This window comes from Prionailurus viverrinus, chromosome D4 (assembly GCF_022837055.1).
Source record: "Prionailurus viverrinus isolate Anna chromosome D4, UM_Priviv_1.0, whole genome shotgun sequence".
NCBI classification, from domain to species: Eukaryota; Metazoa; Chordata; class Mammalia; order Carnivora; family Felidae; genus Prionailurus; species Prionailurus viverrinus.
The window spans coordinates 2004103-2016249 of NC_062573.1; the positions used below are offsets into that span (position 1 = coordinate 2004103).

Below are 12147 nucleotides of genomic sequence, written 5' to 3' on the forward strand. Positions count from 1 at the left end.
TATACCGGCACCATCAGGGAATTTTAAAAGGTACTCACAAGTGTGTTTTCAGAGGCAGAGATCAAAATAAAGACTTTTTTAAAGGTTTCTAAGCTATGAGTCGGTTCCTGTGAAGTTCTAGCTGATCACACAGGATCGTTTCAAAAGCCCAGCTCAACCGTGAGGGACTTACAAGCTCACCACACTGAGTGTTCCCTTGCCAGCTTGTCACAGGAGCCACGCGTTACACGTTCGGCAAGGTGGCATCCCTGGGCCTGACACCCACTCCTCCTAGCACGCCTCTGTCCCATCATGCACTTGGAAAACAGGCTCCCAAACCCCCAGGACAGGAGCCCCCGCCCAGGCCACTCTCAGACCACCAGTCCTTGCAGCCATTTCCTACTGAGTAAGGCAAATAAGAACACTGGGCCAGTTGGAAGCACTTCTGTCTGACTTCATTCTGGAACGTGTGACTTATTTATAGTCGGCAGCAGCTTTTCTTGGGAAAGATCTGATCCCATCTTGCCACCAAAATGGAATGTGGCACTTGCTATGACCGGACCGGGCAGGTGATAGTTTATCTTTGAAGAGAACCACCACAGAAAACACACTCATCCTCAGGGCTGACCGCCTCCCACATCTCACGCCTGGTGTGGCCAGGGGCCACGGGAGCGCTAAAAATGGTGGTATTCACGGAGCCTTGCTGCCCTGCTGCCCACGACTTAGCTGGGGACTAGGTCAGCTGAAAGGATTCCCCCTGCCCCCCAAATGCCCCAGTTCTCACAGCCCCTGTACCTGTGGAGTGGCGGAGGTGACCAACACACTAGCCATCAGACCATTCCTCTTGTACATAGTCTCCGGGCCACAGGGAGCTTCAGGGCAGCCTCCGTCGGTGACATAACCTGTCTGGAGAAGTCCTACAAGGAAAAAGGGGCTCATAAAAACCAGCTTCAAACCCAACTTCAACCCACCCTGGAGGGGGAGCTGTGCTAGACCCTGGGGGAGACCTTCATAAACAAAGCTTATAAGCCAGCAGCCTACAGGCTAAGTATGACCCACAGACATAGTTTCTTGGGCTTGTACGGGTTTTAGTATTTTTAAAATTCATCAACAACATTTAATTAGAAAGCTTCACATGGAATTATGGATTTCCAGCCTTTCTTGAAAATGAAAATACCTGGCAGTACTGGGCCCACGTTGCTACTTGATGAGCATCAGCTGAGCTGAGCGACAGCTGCCCCCGCACTGGAGCAAGTGCCTTCCAGACGGCACCTGGGCTGTGCAAGCTTTTGGGTGCATGCCTGGCCCTCTCAGGCACTAGAGTTTGTGACCTTTGTTTTAAAAGAGTACAAACTGCTCCCACCGTGCTTCCCTGTGCACAAGACCGTTTCATCAATAATAATGTGATCACAGCTAATATTCGCATACCGCTCACCCCATGCCGCGCACTTTGCGTACATGAACTAACCCTCACAACCGCCTCAGGTAGGTGCTATCGCTCCCACATTAGGTGTGAGGAGTTTGAGGCACAGAGAGGTTAAGTAACTCATGCTTTGGGGCCTCTAGTCACGCAGCCCCACCATCGCATCATCATTCAAGACCTTGCTCAAATGTCGTTTCCTCCGGTTACCGAGCCTGGACCACTGGAACCAGAACCAGATGCTCTCACGCCAATGCGTACATGCCTCTAGTAGGGCATTTATCACATCACTCAACGACACGGAGCTGCAGCCACCACCTGCTCTTTAGCAGGAAAGTGACCAGGAGAGTAGGGAGGGTGCAAGAAGGGAAGGAAAGGAGAAGGTAAGGTACCAGCCGGCAGCCAACTGCATTTATTCAGGCCAGAGATGAAGGTCCCCTGAGCTAAGCGAGGCTGCTGCAGTGGAGTCAGAGAGGAGACAGACTGGGAGACAACAGAGACAGAAAATCGACAGAAACTGACGGGGAAGGGTGATCGGGGTAGATGAGCTGAGGGTGAACGGTGTCTGGCTTGAGGTGCCAGAAGGACGGCGTGTCCCCCATCGAGGGCAGGAACAGAGGTGGTGCAGCAGATCCGGGAAGAAGATGATGAATGTAATCTGGGATATATGCCGAATCTGCGGTGCCCGTGAGAAAACCCACCCTGGAGAGCAAGGTCTCGCCTGAAGCTCACTGGGGAAGATGGTCTGGAGATGGGTGGAAAAGATCTCGACCCTGCCTGTGACCTGCTGGAGCCTCAGCCCCAGGGCTCATCACAGAGCAGCGCTTCGGCACAGAACACAGTCGCACGCCCGACAAGGTCAGGGTGCTGCAGGCTCCGTCCGCCCCCATCTCCAAAGCCACGATGGCCGCTCCCTCACAACCTCTCCGCCATCTTCCTCGCCGGCCATCTCCTCCTGAGCAACACCCTGTGAGCCGTCCGCCTTCCCGCCTTTCCTCCCCCAAACGCTGAGAAGAACCAGTCTGAGCCATAAATGACATTTGGGGGTCAGCCAGGGACAGCTGAATACGGATATTTTAGATGATATCGAATTACCATTAATTTTCTGGGGCGTGACAGTATCAGTGGGGAGATTAAGTAGGACAAAGTCTGTCCGGGCGGTGCGCTGTGGCAGAATTCAGGGCTAAAGTGAGTTTGCAATTTAGTTTCCGATCAGTCTGCAAAATACGCTGAAGTAGAGATAAAGCAACTATGGCAAAATGCTAACACCTGACATCTATTGACAGGCGTTCATTGCACTAGTCTCTCAACTTTTCTGAATGCTTGACAATTTTTATACCAAAAGAGAAGGGGGGGGAAAGCACAGGTCGGCAAAGTTTTTCCTCAGAGGGAAAACTGAGCAGCAGAGGCCAAACTCCTCTTTCACCAGCAGGGAAAGGGGACGGGCTGAGAACCGTCATTTGTCAATCCCTCTGTCCTCGGAGGAGCCGTGCTTGCGGTCACCCAGGACCCCGAGCCGTGGCTGGGGCAGGTTTGGAAGGCAGCTGCGTGAGAGATGCCAAGAGACCTTTAGCAAAAGAAGGCATACAGGGGCGCCTGGGTGGCTCAGTCGGTTGAGCGTCCGACTTCAGCTCAGGTCACGATCTCGCGGTCCGCGAGTTCGAGCCCCGCGTCGGGCTTTGGGCTGATGGCTCAGAGCCTGGAGCCTGCTTCCGATTCTGTGTCTCCCTCCCTCTCTGACCCTCCCCCGTTCATGCTGTGTCTCTCTCTGTCTCAAAAATAAATAAACATTTAAAAAAAAATTTTTTTTTTAAAAAGAAGGCATACAGGGGCGCCTGGGTGGCGCAGTCGGTTAAGCGTCCGACTTCAGCCAGGTCACGATCTCACGGTCCGTGAGTTCGAGCCCCGCGTCAGGCTCTGGGCTGATGGCTCGGAGCCTGGAGCCTGTTTCCGATTCTGTGTCTCCCTCTCTCTCTGCTCCTCCCCCGTTCATGCTCTGTCTCTCTCTGTCCCAAAAATAAATAAAAACGTTGAAGAAAAAAAAAATTTTTTAAACAAAAAAAAGAAGGCATACAGATGTCAAAGGAGGGGAACGCCATGGGGAAAGGCGAAGCAAAACCACAATGAGACAGTGCTTCATACCCACCAGGAAGGCTATAATGAAAAAGACAAAACCAAGCGCTGGCAAGGACGCGGAGAAATGGAGCCCTTAAACGTTGCTGGTAGGAGGTAAAAGGTACAACTCCTTTGGAAAATAGCTTGGTAGTTTCTTAAAAAGTTGAACAGACGCTTATCAAATGACCAGCAATTCTACTCCTAGGTAGCTACCTTTTAAAAAAATGAAAGCATATGTCCGCACAAAGACATGTACGTGAATTATTCATCAGAGCCAAAAGTTGGAAACAATCTAAACGCTCCTTGCTCCTCCAGTGGTGAGTGGATAAACAATGAGGTATTTCCCTACCGTGGACTACTACTCAGTAACAAAGAAACGAAATACTGATGTAAACTGTAACATGAATAAGCCTCAGAAACATTATGCTAAGTCAAAGAGGTCAGACCCAAAAGACTGTACTGTAGGATGCCATTTTTATGAAATGCCAAAACAAGGCAAACTCAGAGAGACAGGAGCACATCAGCGGTGGGCTGGGGTGGAGGCAGGGCTGACTGCAGACGGGCACAGGGATCTTTCTGAGGTGACGGAAATGTTCTAAAACAGGATCATCACGACTGTTACGCAGCTCCGTAAATTCACTCAAAATCACAGAATCACACACTTGGAGTGGGTGAATTTTACGGTATGTAAATCACACTACAATGAAAGCAGCACCACCAGCGCTGTTTCACGATGGCACCCTGAACTCACATGTTTAACTGCTCCCTTCCACATCCCTTTGAAATAATCAAAGAAATATGAAAAGAGCAAAAACAAACCACGTTAGCCCATGACAAGAGAAGAGTTATCTTCTTAAGTTTATTTATTTATTTTGAGAGAGTGAGAGAGACAGCGCGTGTACACAAGCAAGGGTGGGGAAAAGAGAGAGGGAGAGCGAGAATTTCAAGCTTACAGGGCAGAGCCCGACGTGGGGTTTGAATTCACAAACCGGAGACAAGATCAAGATTCAGACACTTAACCGACTAAGACACACAGGTGCCCCGAGAGAAGGGTTATTAATAAGCAAAAATTAATAATTCGTTGAGGAATTTCCAGTGCAGAAGAGACAGGACTGGGAGAAGGGGAACCCGCGTCTGGAGCAAAGGGAAGGCCTCCCAGGAGTCAGGCAGATGAGACCTTCCCACAGACACCCCATGAGAACCTACAGACTTCAAAGTGGGGAATCCAGAAGCTGAGCCTGAGAGCACGGCTCAAGAGCTCAAAGAGGCAGCATGAGACCGGCTCAAGCTGCAGGGCTGTCTCAGACCAGACAAACCAGCTCATGCGGACTGGGAGTCGGGGCCAACCCAACCAGGCTCTCTATGCCAGAAGCAACCAGCCTGTTGGATGGCCTCTGTTCAGATCAGCTCAGGCCAGACTGAAGTGACTCAACCCAAGCCTGACAGAGTCACGAGGGGGAAGAGGGCATGGGAGACAGCCAGCCTGATGCTGTGTGATGACGTTGTGGATCCAACCTGCATCAGTTCCGGGCTGATGTGAGCTTCGGTCCTTTCACACTATGCCTGGTACTCTGCGGGTCTGCCCCGGGGGGGGCCCAACATGGAGCCCAAACCAGAGGCCTTGGCTCTCCTCACTCACCCGACACCAGAAACCCTCAAGTCACATAGCCCTTCAACAGAGAGGCCACATTTCATTCTCACACCCTCTTCCATGACAGTTCATTCGCCCACCCCCTGCATCCCATCTGAAGGACGCTACCACCTCTGCCCGTTTCTCCATCATCGCTGCGGGGGGGGTGGGGGGGGGCGCACTCAGGTGCCCCCGTCCAACACCGACAGCAGCACACGCAGGGAGCGGCAGCTGCGCGAAGCTGGGCTAAGTGCTACATTTTTAGTTCATTCTGTCTTCACGACAACCCCATGCAGGGGAGACTCTTCTGGGAAACTGAGGCACCAAGAGGTGATGCAACTGCTAGTTGAGCAGTGGGACTGGGGTGTTCAAACTCTGGTCCGTCGACACCAGCGCCTGGGCCTCCTCCAAGAGCCCATGAGGACCCTGTGAGAAAATGCATGTGAAACACTCGGCCTGGGCTAGCCACAGACCAAGCACTCAATCCCAGTTACTGGTTACTGTGAGTGTTAATCTAATCCTACAGTTCTGTTCATTTATGCCTATTCTTTCTTCCTAAAATAAACAAGTAAAATATTAGCTTAAAGAAAGCACGGCATCACGCTCTGTGAAACCACAGGCCTCCACTGCGGGAAAGGGGTTCCCAGCTGTGGATGCCAGGCCACCGGACAGCGGAGGCTGAGTCCAGGTGTCTGAGTGCAGCTCCTCCTCCCGGAGGCCTGACCTGCCAACCGCACGCCCCTCGGGCCCACCTGGACACAAAGCACGGCAGCCACAGCGTGTCAGCCCTGCGCTCCCCACCGGCAGCCTGGGCTGGAAAGAAAGACAGAGCGCTTGTTTCAGATCTGACTCCTGCAAGTCTCGCCATGGACAAAAATAGCCTAACTCGTGGGCAGCATGTCTCAGACGAGTGATATTTCACATACTAAGAAATAACAGAACCAAGCAGAACAGAACATCTTTCCAGGGCCCAGGGACACCCCCACCCATCCACTTTCAGTCCCTGAGACCTGGCCAGGCCCCAACTCCTCATCGGGGACCAGACTCCCATCAAGGGAGTCAGCCTGGCCTAGGCCCCTCCTGCAGAACCGCTTCTCCACCCCTTGGGAGGGCCCCTGAGGATGGCGACTGTGCCTCCTGGGCCAGCCTAACTGCACCAGAGTGGCCACCTGATTCTCCCGGGAACTCGGGACGCTAAGATGCCAGTCTCTGCTGGTCAACCAAACTGAGACACTCTGCCCTCACTTGTAGGGGGGTGGCATCTGCCTGGTTGCAGGGACAGTCGGCCGGGGTGCGAAGGCAGCAGATGCACGAAAAGGCTGAAGGCAGAGGCTGTGTCTGAAAGAAAAGGACAGCAGTGGGCCTGGCTCCCAACCCCGGCTCCGTAGTGTCAGGTAGTGAGAGGGGCTTTCCAAAAGACCTTGATCAGGGCTACTTCCAAAACACCAAATCCATGCGACGCCACCAGAAACCCGACCGTGAAAACACAAGGGTCTCATCTGAATGGGGAAAGAGAAGCACCATTCATTCGTCGAGCTTCTACTTCACATAGGTATTGTTCCAGCCACGGCTTCTAACCGTGTTTATGCCTTGGACCCTTCTGGCAGCCTAGTGAAGGCTCTGGGTCCCTTCTCACGGAAGTATTTTTAAACGCATAAAATCACACAGGAAACCAACTTTCACATGGAGAAATATGTTATTGTATTATAAATTATTTTAAAATAGCTGTATTTTAATATAATTGTTTTCCTGGGTAAAATATAGCTATTTTAAAATAATTTATAATACAATAACATATTTCTCCATGTAAGGGAATATACATATTTCTTTATTATTGCATGATATAACAAGATACATCGGGAGGTGGAATAACTACCATAATTTAAAAGTAGTTATGAGTATAGATATTCTAAGAGGTCAATAATTATTACGTGATATGAAAATACCTGTGATTTTTATTGGTGACAAAGTCCCAAGTACTACTATTACTGTGACTCATTGTCTGTATTAGTAACTGAGAGAAATGCTAAACTTCGTGAGAAGTTGGTAAAAATAAAGATGTCATATTTTTCCCATCCAAATTCACAGATGCCTGGTTCAGAACCCCTGTTCCAGGCACTAAGGGACACAAAGCCAGCAGGCCCTGCTCCCAGAGAACGTATATTCCAGTGTAGAAGCCCCGACACATGGGTCGGGGCGCCTGGGTGGCTCAGTCGGTTAAGCTTCCGACTTCCCCTCGGGTCATGATCTCATGGTTCTTGAGTTTGAGCCCCATGTCAGGCTCTGTGCTGACAGCTCAGAGCCCGGAGCCTGCTTCAGATTCTGTGTCTCCCTCTCTCTCTGCCCTTCCCCCACTCATGCTCTGTCTCTCTCTCAAAAATAAATACACATCAAAAAAAAATTTAAAAAGAAAGAAAATACACACATGGAAACAAAGAAGATAATTTCAGATACTGAGAAATGTCTCCCAAAACTAAAAGATGGTGGAGGATGGTATTTGCCAGGTGGTCAAGGAAAGACGCTCTGAGGATGTGAAATTTGACTGAAACCTCAGGAAGCAGTCGGCCCATAAAAACCAGCATGTGTTCTTTGCAGAGGACACAGCAAGTGCAAAGGCCCTGAGATGCACATGAGCTTAGCAGGCTTGTGATGGAGGCAGATGGACCAGGGTGGGCAGAAGGCAATGGACAGACAGGCTGGGGCCAGAGCATGAAGGGCCTTGATGCCACGGCGGGAGTGTGGGTTTTATCCGGAGTGCAGTGGGAACCCTCTGGTGTACTAGAGGACTGTGAGCAGGGGAGTGACAGGATCTGATCTTACTGTTTGTGAGATCACTTTGGCTACTCGGCATAGAACTGAATGAAAACAGACACAGCCGGAGCCTCGGAGCCAGCTGGGGTAGGAGAGGATGATGGCATAGACTGCTAGCCACAGGGGTTGGGGCTGGACACGGCGGGGTAGGTTCCAGAGGGAAAGATACAAGACTTGCTGATGGACCACACGGGAGGGGAGAAGAAAAGAGAGGAACCAAGGATGACCTCTAAGCTTGGGGCTGCCACGAGTGGGTAACAGCTACACACGCTGCTCAGCTGTTCATTCATTCACTCGTCACCGCTGGAGGACCAGTTCTGCTCTCCAGGGCCCCGCAGTGTAGTGGGGAGAACTCCCCAAAGTAGCTGCTCACGGGGACACATGGTGTAACAGATCACAGGTTCACCCTGGGGGTCAAAGAAGACATCACTGACAAGCACCCTTGAGCTGGGTCTCGAAGGACCAGTGGGAGCGCTTCAAGGAAAGGGTGGCCGAGGGCAAGGCGGATGCCCTCAGCAAGTGAGGCAGGTTGGGGCGTGAAAGCACCCTGAGGTGCTGGTGTGCCAGGAGCACAAGGGGGCAGGTCCCCCTCCTCACCTGACCCCAGCCCGTGTGCAGCCTAACACACAGCAGCCAATAAGCTAGGCAGGGACCCCCACAGAGTTTGTCTTCCCGGATGGCCCTGATGCTACAGCCGCAGCCACGGTGTCTTGTGCCCTGGTCACTCCCTCATCAGTTCAGCAAACTTGGTGAAACTGCCCAAACCCTGCTCTGTGCAGAGGAATCAGACCAGCCCTTGGCCTCAAGGGACTCCCACACCACTATCTATCACTTTGTTTCAGGCTCTAAGGATTTCCGTGCATTAACAAACTTTTTTTCACAGGTGAGGAAATGCAGGTACCAAGAGATTAATGAAACTAACTCGGGGGTGCACTTTTACCTGCCTGTACTGACTGTGGCCCCTGCTGGTCAGGGGCAGGCTGGCAGGATGGGGAGAGCTCCAGCTTTTTGAGCCTGGCTTTTTAATCCGAATCACACCAAAACCCCATCTTTCCATCCTCCAACTCTCTCACCACACACACACACACACACACACACACACACACACACACACACATGCTGCTAATGCCTCCTTGGAAACCAAAACACCGCAGAAGAAAAAGCAATTCTCATGACGTAACTTCGCAAGAACGTGGCAATTGTATCAGAACCACAGAACAATCCCTCATCCCTTGTTTCTGTATGACAGAATCTGCTCTTGTGTGTGGGCTCCCGGAGAGGGAAGGAAAATCCCATATGCCATGCTGGTTTCCTTCCAAACTTTCAGAATTCTCCTTCAATGTTTCAGGTTCAGGAAACCGAGAAAATAACACGAGACAGTCTGGTGCAGACCACTGTTGAGAAGGCAGAATAACCACTTTTTCCTAAGCGTATGGAGGCTGTTTCAAAGAAAATACACATATCCAGGAATGTTCAATTACAAGAGAGTGATCTCTTCCAAATGTTGCAGACAAGCATGGAAACGGACCCGGAGCTCCGCTTCAGAGGACGGTGCTGCTCTCCACCTTCCTCCGTCCTGAACAGAAGCTGTGACAAGACGAACAGGAAGGAAGCAAAGAGGGTTCTGCCCACAACCCCTCCATCACTTCAGGAGCAGTAAGTGTATGTACGTACATGTGTACACACACACACACACAAACACACACACACACACACACACACACACACACACACACACGGCCACAGCATGCACATTTCCTATTGCCAGAGGGCTTCCCCCAAGGTAACCATCACTGTGGTGCCGGACCACGGGCCGGCAGCTCAAGAAAGTCCCCCTAAGAAAGTCCCCCTTGTGCGGGCTGGCAGGGTGGTTATCTCCACCTCTTCCTGACCCTCTCCAAACGGGCCAGACCTCTTTTCCTGGCAAGCAGGAGCGTCTGGCGGCTTTCAAAGGGAGGCCCGGCCACGGCCACGTAAGCACATGTCAGACTTGAATGCCATCACTCACTGCGGCGTTCACCGCTCCCCAAGCCCCACCCCCGGCCCTTCCAAAGCACCCGCCAGATGTTCAGCCTCCGACATCCCACCTTCTCGCTGAGGGAGACAGAGTGGGCCGGGGAGGCGCCACCACGGCTGTGCCCCCGTGGAGGAGAGGAAGCGGCAGGGTGTGGGAAAGTGGGCTGCATTGAGGGGTGGAGGGCCTGCAGACCTCACAGAAAGGGACAAACCCGTGCAACAGCACACCGGAGAAAAGGAGCACGAGGGCATCTTCCTGGGGAAGGGAAGCACCTGTGTTCACTGAGCTAAGGCAGGGCCCCCCGCAAACAGGCGGCGACCCACTAATTCAGGTGGTAGGTGCAGAATGAGTGTCCCCACAGCCCAAGCACCACAGCCAGGGAGGCAGAAGAGGACACGGCCCATCCTTGTCCTCAGAAGCCATAGTCTGGCCCAGGGGCGCCCAACCTTTTCAAACAGGAGGACTTCCTGAGTTTCTTATGTAAAAATAATACACGTGCATGCTGAAATTATAAAAACTGAATAAAAGGGCATAAAATAAAAAAGGCAAGTCCCTGTCCCCCACAAACCCTGGTCCCTGTGCCCAAGGTCACACAGTTCCCTTTTAGGGTAGGGCAGCATTTATGCACACATCCACACACACAGAGATACAAGTAAATGTACAAATATACACATAAACGTACTTAAGAAACTATCCGTTTTAACACCAAAAAGAAATAGTTCTATTTTTGGCATCTGTTGACTAAGAAAAACCCTTAGTAACAAAAAGCTGTTATAAATCACTAACACATTTGAATTAATCTGCGGTCTAAGAATCACAGCAATGTCTACATCCACTTGGAGTGCAGTGAGATGTATTTACATCACTCATTCTTCAGCCTGACAGAGCTGGGAGCACACATGGATTTGGGGAGGCCTTAGAGCAGCCCCGAGTTCGACACCCTCACCCCCCACAGGCTCACAGCCGCAGGTGAAGCCAAGTACTTCTGTGGCTAAGGAACGGACGAATCAGGATTTGAATTCTCACCTCTCGCTCACTCTGAGCCCTGAGCAAGCTGCCTGACCTGACCCCGCTCCACCTTCCTTCCCTCCCCCACCTGGCAGATGGCAGATGGTCGAAGGGGTCGCCAGGTCGGTGTAGGCTGGGAGCGGCTGGTAAACGTCAGCTACGTCTGTGCTGGCGCCCCTCACCACACGCTCACCCTCCCCGGGGACGGGCAGACGCGGGCAGGGTTCTCTTGGCATGAGACCACAAGACATCGCGCTGAAGTTGAGGCACCAAAAGAAATGTGAGTAAAGAATCTGCACTTCTCATAAAACCAGGGAAGGTTCTCAAAAGGAAACTAATCCAGGACGCCTGGGTGGCTCAGTTGGTTGAGCGTCCGACTTCGGCTCAGGTCATGATCATGCAGTTCACGAGTTCGAGCCCCACATCGGGCTCTGTGCTGACAGCTCAGAGCCTGGAGCCTGCCTCGGATTCTGTGTCTCCCTCTCTCTCTGCTCCTTCCCTGCTCATGCTCTGTCTCTGTCTCTCGAAAATAAACAAATGTTTAAAAAAATTTAAGATCACGCAGAACCATTCAGGACAGAGCTGAGGATAGCCTGGGGTCTGACGGCAGGAGGGCCCTGGGCCCCAGTCAGGGAAAGCCCGGCTCGCAAAGGGACTTAAGAAGTGCCTGAGTCTCCTGGAGCCTGCTGGGGAGGAAACAGGGAAAGCAGGAGATGGAGACTGGGGTTTTCCGGGAACTCAAAGTGACTCCTGAGCATATTCTCAGGTTCAAAGTAAGGAGTCCGTGGAGGGCAAAATATGAAAAATCCAAGAGACAGAGGGCACACCTGGCAGAGCACGTCTCAGAGAAGATGGCAAGGGTGGGACTGTGGTGGCTGCTTCCCCTGCCCCCGGAAGACAGGGACAAGGGCGGCTGCCACCCAGACCTTAGCTGGAGGAGGGTGGCCCTGGGGAGACAGGAGAGCCTGGTTGGCATGGGGGGGCGCCAGTACATGGGGGTTTGGTGACGTCTCTCAGGACAAGACACTTTGACCCTATAGGTACCTGCAGCAGTAGTACAAGGACCAGACCACACGTTTCCTCCCGCGAGGACCTGACGTGACCCTCCGGACAGGGAGCTATCACAGCCCAGAGGACACTAATGAAGCCTCACAGCTAGATGCAGGG

General features: G+C 52.1%; 1 protein-coding gene across 12 annotated transcripts in view; it reads right to left on the reverse strand.

Annotated features, from left to right (window-relative positions):
• RALGPS1 (Ral GEF with PH domain and SH3 binding motif 1) overlaps positions 1–12147 on the reverse strand; it is a 276302-nt gene that overhangs the window by 228484 nt on the left and 35671 nt on the right. For all 12 annotated transcript variants that reach the window (XM_047829942.1, XM_047829936.1, XM_047829939.1 and 9 more), the window contains one exon: positions 775–896. In XM_047829942.1, coding sequence (XP_047685898.1) covers positions 775–831 — 57 coding nt within the window. In that variant the 5' untranslated portion in view covers positions 832–896. The remainder of the gene's footprint in view (positions 1–774; positions 897–12147) is intronic.